Source organism: Pristiophorus japonicus, chromosome 15, assembly GCF_044704955.1.
Source record: "Pristiophorus japonicus isolate sPriJap1 chromosome 15, sPriJap1.hap1, whole genome shotgun sequence".
Classification (NCBI taxonomy): domain Eukaryota; kingdom Metazoa; phylum Chordata; class Chondrichthyes; family Pristiophoridae; genus Pristiophorus; species Pristiophorus japonicus.
The window spans coordinates 84,083,130-84,097,562 of NC_091991.1; the positions used below are offsets into that span (position 1 = coordinate 84,083,130).

A 14,433-nucleotide genomic window follows, 5' to 3' on the forward strand; every position below is an offset into this window, starting at 1 on the left:
ACCTCAAGTTTACATAGGATAGAATGTGGGAGGCCAGCCAGGAGTGCATTGGATTCGTCAAGTCTAGAGATAACAAAGGCATGCCTGAGGGTTTCAGCAGCAGATGAGCTGGAGCAGGGGCAGAGACGGGAGATGATTACGGAGGTAGAGCATTCAGATAAGCAGTCTGACAATTTAGAGACCGTGGAGGGGTCGAGAGAAGTGATGGTGAGGTAGAGCTGGTTGTCATCAATGTACATGTGGAAACTGACACTGTATTTTCGGATGATGTCGCCAAGGGGCAGCATGTAGATGAGAAATAGGAGGGGGCCAAGGATAGATCCCTGGGGGACCCTAGAGGTAATGATGCGGGAGTAGGAAGAGAAGCCATTGCAGGTGATTTTCTGGCTCTGATTAGATAAGAATGGAAACAGGCGAGTGCAGTCCCACTCAACTGGACGATGGTGGAGAGTTGTTGGAGCAGGATGGAGTGATCAACCATGTCAAAGGCTGCAGATAGGTCGAGAAGGACGAGGAGGGATAGTTTACCTAAACATAAATCAGCACATCGCTGCACACTGGTCAAAACAGCATGTGACCAAAGATGTGGAGAGGCAAAGCAGATGGGCTTGTTTCCACCGTCAGAAATGCAGGGCTCCCACACACATTGGACTACTGACGGGATCAAGGTCGAGGATTGTTGTACACATTGACAGCTGGGGTGAAAGTTCAGCAAAGGAGCTTATTAAACTCCTGTAACTGATAACAGAAATCAACACCGATCGGGTACAGCTTTCGCATTAGACCATTTGTGTTTCGAAACCAACTTGCATCAGTTGTGTGTGAAATGCCTGAATACAAACCAAATTTGTAAACTTGTAAAAACAGCTGCATTAAAAAAAGATTGTGGAAATGCTATTGAAAGGACAGCACACACCTGAAAGGAAAGCAAACAACATGCTATTGTTTTTTTATTCACTGCCCGTCGGTTAATATTTTAACATACGTTGTTTGTTTACAGGTGCCAGTTTCAATTTACTTGCTGACCAGCTTTTCATTGAACGTGCTCCTTATTATTCACAGATTACCCGCCATTCATATATGTTTTCATTCATTTCTTCCCCTTCCAATTTTCTTCCTTTTTACCCCTCAGCCCTGAAGGCAATGATGCCTCTCTGCGTACAATCTCACAGCTGGTCCTCCGACACCTTGCCCGAGTGACCATTCTTCATGTGCGAGCCTGGACTGTGAGTGTGAGGGGATATAAAGACTTGCTTTTATATAGTGCCTTTCATTTCAGAGTCTCAGCTGTGGCTCAATGGCACACTCACCTCTGAGTCAGAAGGTTGTGGGTTCAAGTCCCACTCCAGGGACTTGAGCAAATAATTCTAGACTGGCACTCCGGTGTAGTACTGACGGAGTGCTGCACTGGCGGAGGTGCCGTCTTTCGGATAAGATGTTAAACTGAGGCCCTGTCTGCTCCCTCAGGTGGACGAGAAAGATCCCGCGACACTATTTCGAAGAAGAGCAGGGGAGTTATCCCCGGTGTCCTGGCCAATATTTATCCTTCAATCAACAAAACAAATTATCTGGTCAGTATCACATTGCTTTTTGTGGGAGCTTGCTGTGTGCAAATTGGCTGCCGCATTTCGCACATTACAATAGTGACTACACTCCAAATGTACTTTATTGATTGTAAAGTGCTTTGAGATGTCTGGTGGTCATGAAAGGCGCTATATAAATGCAAGTCTTTCTTTTTTCATGACCTCAGGATGTCACTAAGTGCTATACAACCAATTAAGTACTTTTTGTTACAAGTGTAGTCACTGTTGTAATTGGTTTAACAATTGATTCATCAGAAAGACGGCGCTTCCGACAGTGCAGCACTCCCTCAGCACGGCACTGGAGCGTCAGCCTGTGCTCAGGTCTCTGGAGTGGGACGTCAACCCACAACCTCCTCACTCAAAGGCGAGAGTGATATCCACTGAGCCTTGGCTGTCACCGATTTCACTTGTCTATTGCAGACTATCCTCACTCCCTCTCCTCCCCAGCTCTCTCCTCTGAAGGCAATGACTTCCCCGGGATAGGGCTCCATGGTCACTAGCAACGGTCCAACATCTTAGTCAAGTGGCTAGTCTTCTGGCGAGGGTCTAGGCAGCAAGCATTACCAGGCAGGGCACAACATCAATCAACCAATAGGGTCGCATCCACTTTCCATCAAAAGTCTACTGCACATATGCATCTTTCAGAAAGCTGCTGTGACCACCAATCCCAGCATAAGGCCCCACCTGAGATCAGGTTACTCACCACAGATCCGTACAGGGATTTTAACTGCTTCTACAACAACAACTTGTATTTATATAGCACCTTTAACGTAGTAAAATGTCCCAAGGCGCTTCACAGGAATGTTATAAGACAAAAAAATAAATTTGACACCGAGCCACATAAGAAGAAATTATGGCAGGTGACAAAGATGTAGGTTTTAAGGAGCATCTTAAAGGAAGAAAGAGAGGTAGAGAGGCGGAGAGGTTTACAGAGAGAGTGCCAGAGATTAGGGCCCAGGCAGCTGAAGGCACGGTCACCGATGGTTGAGCGATTATAATCAGGGGTGCTCAAGAGGGCAGCATTTGAGGAGCGCAGATATCTCGGGGGTTGTGAGGCTGGAGGAGATTACAGAGATAGGGAGGGGCGAGGCCATAGAGGGATTTGTAAACAAGGATGAGAATTTTGAAATCGAGGTGTTGCTTAACCGGGAGCCAATGTAGGTCAGTGAGCACAGGGGTGATGGGTGAACGGGACTTGGTGCGAGTTAGGACATGGGCTGCCGAGTTTTGGATGACCTCAAAGTTATGTAGGGTAGAATGTGGGAGGCCAGCCAGGACTACCTTGGTGTAGTCAAGTCTAGAGGTAACAAAGGCATGGATGAGGGTTTCAGCAGTGGATGAGCTGGGGCAGGGGCGGAGACAGGCAATGTTGTAGAGGTGGAAAAAGGCGGTTTTAGTTATGCAGCACATATGTGGCTGGAAGCTAATTTCAGGGTCAAATATGATCCCTAGGTTGCAACAATCTGGTTCAGCCTCAGACAGATGCTAGGGAGAGGGATGGAGTCAATGGCTGGGGAACGCAGTTTGTGGCGGGGACCAAAGACAATGGCTTCAGTCTTCCCAATATTTAATTGGAGAAAATTTCTGCTCATCCAGAACTGGATGTCGGACAAGGAGTCTGACAATTTTGAGACCATTGAGGGGTCGAGAGAAGCGGTGGAGAGGTAGAGCTGGGTATGGTCAGCGTACATGTGGAAACTGACTCCGTGTTTTCGGATGATATCGCCAAGGGGCAGCATATAGATGAGAAACAGGAGGGGGCCAAGGATAGATCCTTGGGGGACACCAGAGGTAACCATGCGGGAGTGGGAAGAGAAGCTATTGCAGGTGATTTTCTGGCTCCGATTAGATAGATAAGAATGGAACCAGGCGAGAGCAGTCCCACCCAGCTGGATGATGGTGGAGAGGCGTTGGAGAAGAGTGGAGTGGTCAACGTGTGAAAGGCTGCAGAAAGGTTGAGAAGGATGAGGTGTTAACCTTTGTCACAAAGGATGTCATTTGTGACTGTGATGAGAGCCATTTCAATACTGTGGCAGTGACAGAAACCCGATTGAAGTGATTCAAACATGGAGTTCCGGGAAAGATGGTCATGGATCTAGGAGGTGACAACACGTTCAAGGACTTTGGAGAGGAAAGGGAGGTTGGAGATGGGGTGATAGCTTGTAAGCACAGTGAGGTCAAGGGTTGTTTTTTTGAGGAGAGGGGTGATGACAGCAGATTTGAAGAGAGGGGAACAGTACCTGAGGAGAGTTAACCGTTAACGGCTAACATGGGATTCAGAAAAGGAAGGTGGTGGTCAGGAGTTTAGTGGGCATAGGGTCAAGGGAGCAGTAAGTGGGTCTCGTGGACAAGATGAGCGTGGAGAGGTCAAGAGGGGAGATCAGAGAGAAACTGGAGAAAGATGCGAGTTTAGGGCTGGGGCGGGGGGGAGCTTCAGAGGAAGTTTGGCCCTGTGGGTTAGGGGAAGGAAGGGAACTTCGCAGAGGCAGCTGATCGGATGGTCTCAATCTTTGATACAAAGAAGTCCAAGAGCTCCTCGTAATTGTTGGAGGTGAGTGTGGTGGATACAGGGGAGAGAGGTTTAAGAAGACGGTTAGCGGTGGATGGGGTGCCAATCAAGCGGGCTGCTTTGACCTGGATGGCCCCGTCGCAGCGGAGATGTTCGGGCGGGCCAGCGAGGAGGCCCCGAGGTCGGGCAGCAGTGGCAAGGTGAGGCCCGAGGTCGGGCAGGGTCCGGATTCAGGAACATTTAACAGATTCCGCATGACCCTGCCACCAATTGGTCCGGTGTCCGGATTCCGGAACATTCCGCATTCCGGAACTCCGGATTTTGTACGCTGCACCAGTAGTAGCTGGGGGTTCTCTAGGAAAACATCCCAACTTTACATGTCTCAAGTTGGATTGCAATAGCTGGGCACCATCCATAATTGATCACGCTGGTGCCAAACGCATGATTTTCATGTCGACCAAAATTAGCCAACACTGCAAAATATAAACAGAAGCAAAATACGGCGGATGCTGAAAAAATCTGAAAGAAAAACGGAAAATGTGGGAATAAAACTGGCAGGTCTGGTAGCATATATCCCTGATGATTGGGACAGGCATCCTGCAAATGTCTGTGCTTAATCCGTGTTGCCCAAGTACCTGTACTGCAGTTGTCATGAGGAGTTTGGGCTAGGGTAACAATTCTGGTGTATGAGCCCAAAGAAACCATTGCCAAAGAGGACAATGTTAGAGGCAGAACCACTGAGTGCGGCACTGGGAGGCAGTGGGGAGAACACATGTAGTTGGACACAGAAGTTGTGCAATGTGCTTTATTTCTGCTCCAGGCTCACAGGGACACAACAGTGCCTGTTGCAGAAGGGGGCCTCGCTAAGCTGAAGCAGGCGTAGGCAGGGACTTGCAGCCGGACAGGGCTGCAAAGTGGCTGGTTGTTTTTGGGTGGGAGAGCTGCCTTGAGCTCCCGGCTGCTAAGATGCTCCTTGCCAGGCTGGCCGGCCCCGCAGTGTGCAGCCGCGTCCCTCCCATTCACCTGCACCTGGCCCAGCAGCTCAGCGGCCCTTCGGCGCTCGGTCTGAGGACCATCATCGGCCGCCACACCGAGCCGGTGAGCGAGCACCTGACGCCGGAGATCAGCCTGCATCTCCTCACTCCGCGGTGCCCGTTCTGGAGCCAGACAGCCCAACTTTGGCCCTTCCGCGACCCCTACTGGGCGATCTACTGGCCGGGAGGGCAGGCACTGTCCAGGTACTGAGCCGCATCCCATCTGCGCTGCCTTGCACTGATGCCTATCCAGCAAGTGACTGCACTTCACAAATCATTGATGAGCTGTCAAGCACTTTGGGACGTCCCGAGGATTCAAAAAGGCGCGATATAAATGTCAAATTCTTTCATATGTGAATCCAAAATTCTCCATCATTATCATAGGCAGCCCCTCGAAATCTTGCTTCCACTCCAAAAGTGAGTTCTCAGGTGACTGTACAGTCCAATATGGCAATTACAGTCTCTGTCACAGGTGGGACAGACAGTGGTTGAAGGAAAGGGTGGGTGGGACTGGTTTGCCACGCTCCTTCCGCTGCCTACGCTTGGTTTCTGCATGCTCTCGGCGACGAGACTCGAAGTGCTCAGTGCCCTCCCGGATGCACTTCCTCCACTTAGGGCGGTCTTTGGCCAGGGATTCCCAGGTGTTGGTGGGGATGTTACACTTTATCAGGGAGGCTTTGAGGGTGGTCTTGAAATGTTTCCTCTGCCCACCTGGGGCTCGCTTGCCATGATCCTGATGTTTAAGTTATAACTTTGGCACAAGCTGTTCTTAACCAATTAATTTCGCCAACTATCTCCCTTCCTCTCCTGAAGGTGAGGGGTGCAGTTGTTCGGGTGCCACCTGGCAATTTTGCTTCGCATGACAGTGAGTGTTGGCAGGCTATTCAACTGCAGGGACCATCACAGCCGAGCACCAATCCTATCCTCTCCTGACACCCAACACACATGGCATTTCCCAGAATGGATCACTGGCTAGCAGTCTGAAGTGCCAACAAATTCCCTTGAGACAACTTTTAATTTCACCCTGGCTGAGATCAGGTAACTGGACACAAACTCGGGATTGAACCAGAGACCCCCCCTGCTCCTGTGGCTCAGTAATTTATGAGATAAATCTGCTGACCTATTCCAGCACCCTTGTTTGACATCTTAAAGAACCAATAACCTGCTGAGAGTATTATACACACCATTCTGATACACTTTATAGGCTGCAGCCCAAACATGAGCCCTCCCCAGGAAAAGCTTGTGTATAGATTACACTCCCAACTCAAACTGATTTTTCTGCTTTTAAGAAATGTGGCCCTCTGCAGGTCAGTTTAGTAAAAGGTTGCAAATTCCAACACATCACTTACCCATTGCCTTTATGATAAAAATGAGGCTTATCTTCCTCCTTCTTAAACCAAAATAAAATTACATACTGGCCCTTTAAAATACGGGCTGCTAAATACATACCAATACTGAAACATCTGATACTGATTATTTCAGCTGCAGAACAATTTGAGCTGTGACTTGCATCTCACCATTTCTCCACGCCTTGATTTCTGAACTGTAATTTATTTTTTATTTATTCAGTCACGGGATGTGGGCATTGTTGGCAAGGCCAGCATTTACTGGCCATCTCTAATTGCTCTGGAGAAGATGGCGGTGAACCGCCTTGAACCGCTGCAATCCGTGTGGTGAAGGCTGTTAGGGAGGGAGATCCAGGATTTTGACTGAGCAACAATGAAGGAATGGTGATATATTTCCAAGTCAGGATGGTGTGTAACTTGGAGGGAAACTTGGAGGTGGTGGTGTTCCCATGTGCCTGCTGCCATTGTCCTTCTAGGTTGTGACTTTGGGAAGTGCTGCCGAAGAAGCCTTGGCGAGTTGCTGCAGTGCATCTTGTAGATGCAGCCACGGTACGCCGGTGGTGGAGGGAGTGAATGTTTAAGGTGGTGGATGGGGTGCCAATCAAGCGGGCTGCTTTGACGTGGATGGTGTCGAGCTTCTTGAGTGTTTTTGAAGCTGCACTCATCCAGGCAAGTGGAGAGTATTCTATCACATTCCTGACGTGTACTTTAAAGATGCTGGAAAGGCACCAATCATACAAATATTAGCGAAGGCGTGCAAATATTTGCTTGAAATAGTTTAGTTGCGATCACGCGGGGGAGAGAGGTGTGGTAAAAATGGGAACATGTCCAGGCCTAATGCTTAACACAAGAAGAAGCTGTGTATTCATGGTATCTGCACAATTTATTCGTTGGTAAAATTATGGAAAGATTGAAGCTGACAGCACCACTGCAGTAAGTTATAATCCTGAGGTGCCGTGGGACTGAGTTTCATAGAATCGTAGAATGGTTACATAGAAACATAGAAACATAGAAAATAGGTGCAGGAGCAGGCCATTCAGCCCTTCTAGCCTGCACCGCCATTCAATGAGTTCATGGCTGAACATGAAACTTCAGTACCCCCTTCCTGCTTTCTCGCCATAACCCTTGATCCCCCGAGTAGTAAGGACTTCATCTAACTCCCTTTTGAATATATTTAGTGAATTGGCCTCAACTACTTTCTGTGGTAGAGAATTCCACAGGTTCACCACTCTCTGGGTGAAGAAGTTTCTCCTCATCTCGGTCCTAAATGGCTTACCCCTTATCCTTAGACTGTGACCCCTGGTTCTGGACTTCCCCAACATTGGGAACATTCTTCCTGCATCTAACCTGTCCAAACCCATCAGAATTTTAAACGTTTCCATGAGGTCCCCTCTCATTCTTCTGAACTCCAGTGAATACAAGCCCAGTTGATCCAGTCTTTCTTGATAGGTCAGTCCCGCCATCCCGGGAATCAGTCTGGTGAATCTTCGCTGCACTCCCTCAATAGCAAGAATGTCCTTCCTCAAGTTAGGAGACCAAAACTGTACACAATACTCCAGGTGTGGCCTCACCAAGGCCCTGTACAACTGTAGCAACACCTCCCTGCCCCTGTATTCAAATCGCCTCGCTATGAAGGCCAACATGCCATTTGCTTTCTTAACCGCCTGCTATACCTGCATGCTAACCTTCAATGACTGATGTACCATGACACCCAGGTCTCGTTGCACCTTCCCTTTTCCTAATCTGTCACCATTCAGATAATAGTCTGTCTCTCTGTTTTTACCACCAAAGTGGATAACCTCACATTTATCCACATTATACTTCATCTGCCATGCATTTGCCCACTCACCTAACCTATCCAAGTCACTCTGCAGCCTAATAGCATCCTCCTCGCAGCTCACACTGCCACCCAACTTAGTGTCATCCGCAAATTTGGAGATACTGCATTTAATCCCCTCGTCTAAATCATTAATGTACAATGTAAACAGCTGGGGCCCCAGCACAGAACCTTGCGGCACCCCACTAGTCACTGCCTGTCATTCTGAAAAGTACCGGTTTACTCCTACTCTTTGCTTCCTGTCTGACAACCAGTTCTCAATCCACGTCAGCACACTACCCCCAATCGCATGTGCTTTAACTTTGCACATTAATCTCTTGTGTGGGACCTTGTCGAAAGCCTTCTGAAAGTCCAAATATACCACATCAACTGGTTCTCCTTTGTCCACTTTACTGGAAACATCCTCAAAAAATTCCAGAAGATTTGTCAAGCATGATTTCCCTTTCACAAATCCATGCTGACTTGGACCTATCATGTCACCATTTTCCAGATGCACTGCTATGACATCCTTAATAATTGATTCCATCATTTTACCCACTACTGAGGTCAGGCTGACCAGTCTATAATTCCCTGTTTTCTTTCTCCCTCCTTTTTTAAAAAGTGGGGTTACATTGGCTACCCTCCACTCCATAGGAACTGATCCAGAGTCAATGGAATGTTGGAAAATGACTGTCAATGCATCCGCTATTTCCAAGGCCACCTCCTTAAGTACTCTGGGATGCAGTCCATCAGGCCCTGGGGATTTATCGGCCTTCAATCCCATCAATTTCCCCAACACAATTTCCCGACTAATAAGGATTTCCCTCAGTTCCCCCTCCTTACTAGACCCTCTGACCCCTTTTATATCCGGAAGGTTGTTTGTATCCTCCTTAGTGAATACCGAACCAAAGTACTTGTTCAATTGGTCTGCCATTTCTTTGTTCCCCGTTATGACTTCCCCTGATTCTGACTGCAGGGGACCTACGTTTGTCTTTACTAACCTTTTTCTCTTTACATACCTATAGAAACTTTTGCAATCCGCCTTAATGTTCCCTGCAAGCTTCTTCTCGTACTCCATTTTCCCTGCCCTAATCAAACCCTTTGTCCTCCTCTGCTGAGTTCTAAATTTCTCCCAGTCCCCGGGTTCGCTGCTATTTCTGGCCAATTTGTATGCCACTTCCTTGGCTTTAATACTATCCCTGATTTCCCTAGATAGCCACGGTTGAGCCACCTTCCCTTTTTTATTTTTACGCCAGACAGGAATGTACAATTGTTGTAATTCATCCATGCGGTCTCTAAATGTCTGCCATTGCCCATCCACAGTCAACCCCTTAAGTATCATTAGCCAATCTATCCTAGCCAATTCACGCCTCATACCTTCAAAGTTACCCTTCTTTAAGTTCTGGACCATGGTCTCTGAATTTACTGTTTCATTCTCCATCCTAATGCAGAATTCCACCATATTATGGTCACTCTTCCCCAAGGGGTCTCGCACAATGAGATTGCTAATTAATCCTCTCTCATTACACAACACCCAGTCTAAGATGGCCTCCCCCCCTAGTTGGTTCCTCGACATATTGGTCTAGAAAACCATCCCTTATGCACTCCAGGAAATCCTCCTCCACCGTATTGCTTCCAGTTTGGCTAGCCCAATCTATGTGCATATTAAAGTCACCCATTATAACTGCTACACCTTTATTGCATGCACCCCTAATTTCCTGTTTGATGCCCTCCCCAACATCCCTATTACTGTTTGGAGGTCTGTACACAACTCCTACTAACGTTTTTTGCCCTTTGGTGTTCTGCAGCTCTACCCATATAGATTCCACATCATACAGCACAGAAGAAGGCCATTTGACCAGTTGAGCCTGTGCCGACTCTCTGCAAGAGCACCTCAGCTAGTCCCACTCCCCCGCCCTTTCCCCATAGCCTCGAAATGTTTTTTCTTCAGATACTTCTGTTTGAAAGCCACGACTGAATCTGTCTCCACCACCCTTTCAGGCAGTGCATTCCAGATCATAACCACTCGCTGTGTAAAAAAGTTTCCCCTCATGTCGCCTTTGGTTCTGCCAATAACCTTAAATCTGTGTCATCTGGTTTTTGACCCTTCTGCCAATGGGAACAGTTTCTCCCTACCTACTCTGTCCTGACCTCTCTTGGAGTTTGTCTAAATGTCAATGCTGGAAGGCACTTTAATAAGCAGCAGAAACAAGTTCAACAATTAGGACCATTGAAATTAGTATTTCATTTATTATCGTCCTAACTTAATACCGTTGTCACTTAGCTTACTGTGTTTGATGTATTCATACCAAATAGGTAAAAGTCACTCAAGCCAACATCCTTTAAAGTCGCAAAGTACTTTATCGGCAGCACCTCACAAACCTAGAAGGACAATGGCCGCAGGAGCATGGGAACACCATCATCTCGAGCTTCCCTTCCAAATAACACACCATCCTGACTTGGACATATATTGCCGTTCCTTCGTCGCTGGGTCAAAATCCTGAAACTCCCTCCCTAACACCATATTTAGTGAACCTTCACCACATGGACTGCAATATTTCAAGAAGATGGCTTACCACCACCTTCTCAAGGGCTGGTCAATAAATGCCGGCCTTGTCAGCGACGCCTATAACCCAAGAATTAATTTTCTTAAATGCACTTCTTAATTCCTCACTTTATATTCCTATTCCTGCACTATCCAGTGCTCTGCTGCTACCAGTGACAGATCCATAACCACTAGTATTTCACCCTGGTATTATACAGCTCAAAATGCTCTCTCCAGACACATCCTGGAAGGACAGATCTGTGATTCTGTTACTCTATGTTTATCAGTTCAAGATATATATATATCGATATATCTTTCATCTTACATACAGTGTGTGCCTCCTGTAAGTGTCGCACTTACTTCCTGTAGCATTATCCCCGTCACACTATTGATAATACCCGTAATATTGGAAGACAGCATTTCTGAGCAATGCCACGAGAGATCTGCTAGTATAAAGATAAATTCCAATTATGCAGCATTCTGGTTTACTGAAATCCCAGTGACAACACTAAACTAGATATAAAATATTCATAGACTTCAACATAGCAGTAAAATTGATGCATTAGATTGCAAAATAAACATGCCTGGAGGACACTGCTCCTTGAGAACAAAATTGGTTTTAATCACTTAGTGTTTAGTAGCATTGATACCTCTCTCACTGCTTTCAAAAATCATCTCTTCGAGCGTGCCTTTCGTGTCCCCTTGCAATCCTTTCACTTTCTGCTAGGCATCCACCTGTCCTTGTAAAGCTCTCTGAGTGAGTGTTTTTATGTAAAGGGCACTTTATATTAAGTTGTTAAATTGTACTGAAAGAAGGAAGACTTGCATTTATATAGCACCTTTCTTGACCTCAGGACGTCCAAAGCCAATGAAGTACTTTTAAAGTGTAGTCACTTTAACACTCCCACAAGCAGCAAAGAAAAAGACTTGCATTTATATAGCGACTTTCACGACCACCGGACGTCTCAAAGCGCTTTATAGATAATGAATATTTTCTTTTCTAAAAATAAATAAATTATCATCTGTTTTAGTGATGTTGGGCGAAGGATACATTTTGGCCAGTATACTGGAAGAACTCCCCAGCTCTTCTTGAATAGTGCCGTGGGATCTTTACATCCACCTGAGAGGTCTGACAGCCAAGGCCTCAGCTTAACATATGATCCAAGTGCAGGACTCCCTCAGTACCAGATACTTCCTGGAGTGTCAGCCTAGATTTTGTGCTCAAGTCTCTGGAATGGAGCTTGAACTCACAACCTGCTGACTCAGAGGCAAATACTGAGCCAAAGCTATTACAAAGCAAGTGGGCAAAAATTTGGCAGATGAAGTATAATGTGGGAAAACGTGAGGTTATCCACTTTGGTAGGAAAAATAATAAAGCAAATTATTATTTAAATGGGGAGAGCTTACAAAATGCTGTGGTACTGAGGGATCTGGGGGTCCTTGTACATGAAACAAAAAAGATTAGCATGCAGGTACAGCAAGTAATTAGGAAGGCAAATGGAAGGTTGGCCTTTATTGCAAGGGGAATGGAGTATAAAAGTAGGGAAGTCCTGCTACAATTGTACAGGGTATTGGTGAGACCACACCAGGAGTACTGCATACAGTTTTGGTCTCCTTATTTAAGGAGGGATATACTTGCTTTGGAGGTAGTTCAGAGAAGGTTCACTAGGTTGATTCCTGAGATGAAGGGGTTGTCTTATGAAGAAAGGCTGAGCAGATTGGGCCTATACTCCTTGGAGTTTAGAAGAATGAGAGGTGATCTTATTGAAACATATAAGATTCTGAGGAGGCTGGATGGGCTAGATGCAGAGAGGATGTTTCCCCTTGTGGAGGAATCTAGAACTAGGGGGCATAGTTTCAGAATAAGGGGTTGCCTATTTAAAACAGAGATGAGGAGAAATTTTTTTCTCTCAGAGGGTCGTGAATCTTTGGAATTCTCTACCCCAGAGAGCTGTTGAGGCTGGGTCATTGAATATATTTAAAGTGGAGATAGACGGATTTTTGAATGATAGGGGAGTCAAGGGTTATAGGGAACGGGCAGGGAAGTGGAGTTGAGGCCAAGATCAGATCAGCCATGATCTTATTGAATGGCAGAGCAGGCTCGACGGGCCAAATGGCCTACTCCTGCTCCTAATTCTTATGTTCCTATGTAAAATAAGAGCTGATTGTTGTCCAGTGACCCAATGGTGAGTGTTGACATTGGATGAGGAGAGGATCAGGCTCGATCAAATAGCCTATTGTCGCTCATGGACATTAAGAATGGATAGTAGGAAAAGGTCCCATAGGGCGAGTGGCAGCTGTGGAAAACATACCCTAAGAAAGAGTACGCCATTGGAAGAGGAGGGGTGGGAAGGGGAGAAAATTATCTTGCAATGGTATAGTGCTGCAGAGATATTAGGCGTCCAAATGTCCTAACTCGCTTGTTCTAAACATTTTTCTCAGGTACCTTTTGGATAATCCTGTAGTCACAAAGGCAAAGAAGGTGTTGGACCTGGGAAGTGGCTGTGGTGCCTCTGCCATTGCAGCTTTTAAGAGTGGAGCAACACACGTTCTTGCCAATGACATTGACCCAAGTAAGCATAAGTGAATCGGAAAAACTGACATGCAATTGTGTCTGTGGTCGTAAGAGAATCAGAGCACAATATATAGAAAGTCTTGGGTTCAATTTCTGCCACTGGGTCAATTGATATTTTCACGATTGAGATAAGTAGATTTTTGTTTGTTAAGGGTATCAAGGGACATGGAGCAAAGTTGGGTCAAGGGGGTTGAAGTACAGATCAGCCATGAACTAACGGAAAGGTGGAACAGGCTCTAGGGGCTGAACTCCTGATCCTATGTTCCTAACTCTTGTTAGGTATGGGCTCATGGATGACAACTGCTCTCTGCTACATTGTCCTTTTGTCAAATGTTTACATGTGCACCTAAGTCAGTGAGTGTTGACAGATTGTTTCACTGTGAAGGCATCACAATGGAGCCTGATCCTACCCAGATGTCATATTCACAGAGTACAGGGGTCAGTGATCTAGCAATCTAGTAATCAAGTAGTCCGTATGCCTGATCCAAGGCTCCCAAAACAGGCACTCTACTCGAGCTCCGTCACGGCAAAAGAGCGCCAGAAGGGCAGAGAAAACGCTTCAAGGCCACCTTAAAGCCCCCCTGAAAAAATGCAACACCCCACCGACTCTTGGGAATCCCTGGCCGCTCAAACTGTAGAAAAAGCATCCGAGAAGGCATCAAACACTTCAAGTCTCTTCGTTGGGAGCACGTGGTAGTCAAGCACAAACAGCGGAAGGAGCGTACGACAAACCAAGCACCCCACCCACCTGTCCCTTCAATCCCCATCTGCCCCACCTGTGACAGAGTCTGTAGATCTTGCATTGGACTCATCAGCCACCTTTGAACTCATGTTAGTGTGGAAGCAAGTCATCCTCGATTCCGAGGGACTGCTAAGAAGAGAAGAATCAGGACTAGAAATCTTGGATGATTTTTTTTCCCCTCCTCGCTAGCTCAGGAATGAAATGGATAATTACAGCACCTGAACCGCTGTCCCATCCGAGATCAGCTAACTTAGCAAGGATTGGAAATCGAACCCCGAGACCT

At 46.6% G+C, this 14,433-nt stretch overlaps 1 protein-coding gene across 1 annotated transcript in view; it reads left to right on the forward strand.

Moving 5' to 3' along the window:
• Nucleotides 1-5,058: 5,058 nt before the first annotated feature.
• Nucleotides 5,059-14,433, forward strand: part of etfbkmt (electron transfer flavoprotein subunit beta lysine methyltransferase) — a 100,628-nt gene continuing 91,253 nt past the window's right edge. Inside the window, exons 1-2 of the mRNA XM_070901723.1 lie at nucleotides 5,059-5,330; nucleotides 13,276-13,406. Of these exons, the coding sequence (XP_070757824.1) occupies nucleotides 5,059-5,330; nucleotides 13,276-13,406 (403 nt within the window). The remainder of the gene's footprint in view (nucleotides 5,331-13,275; nucleotides 13,407-14,433) is intronic.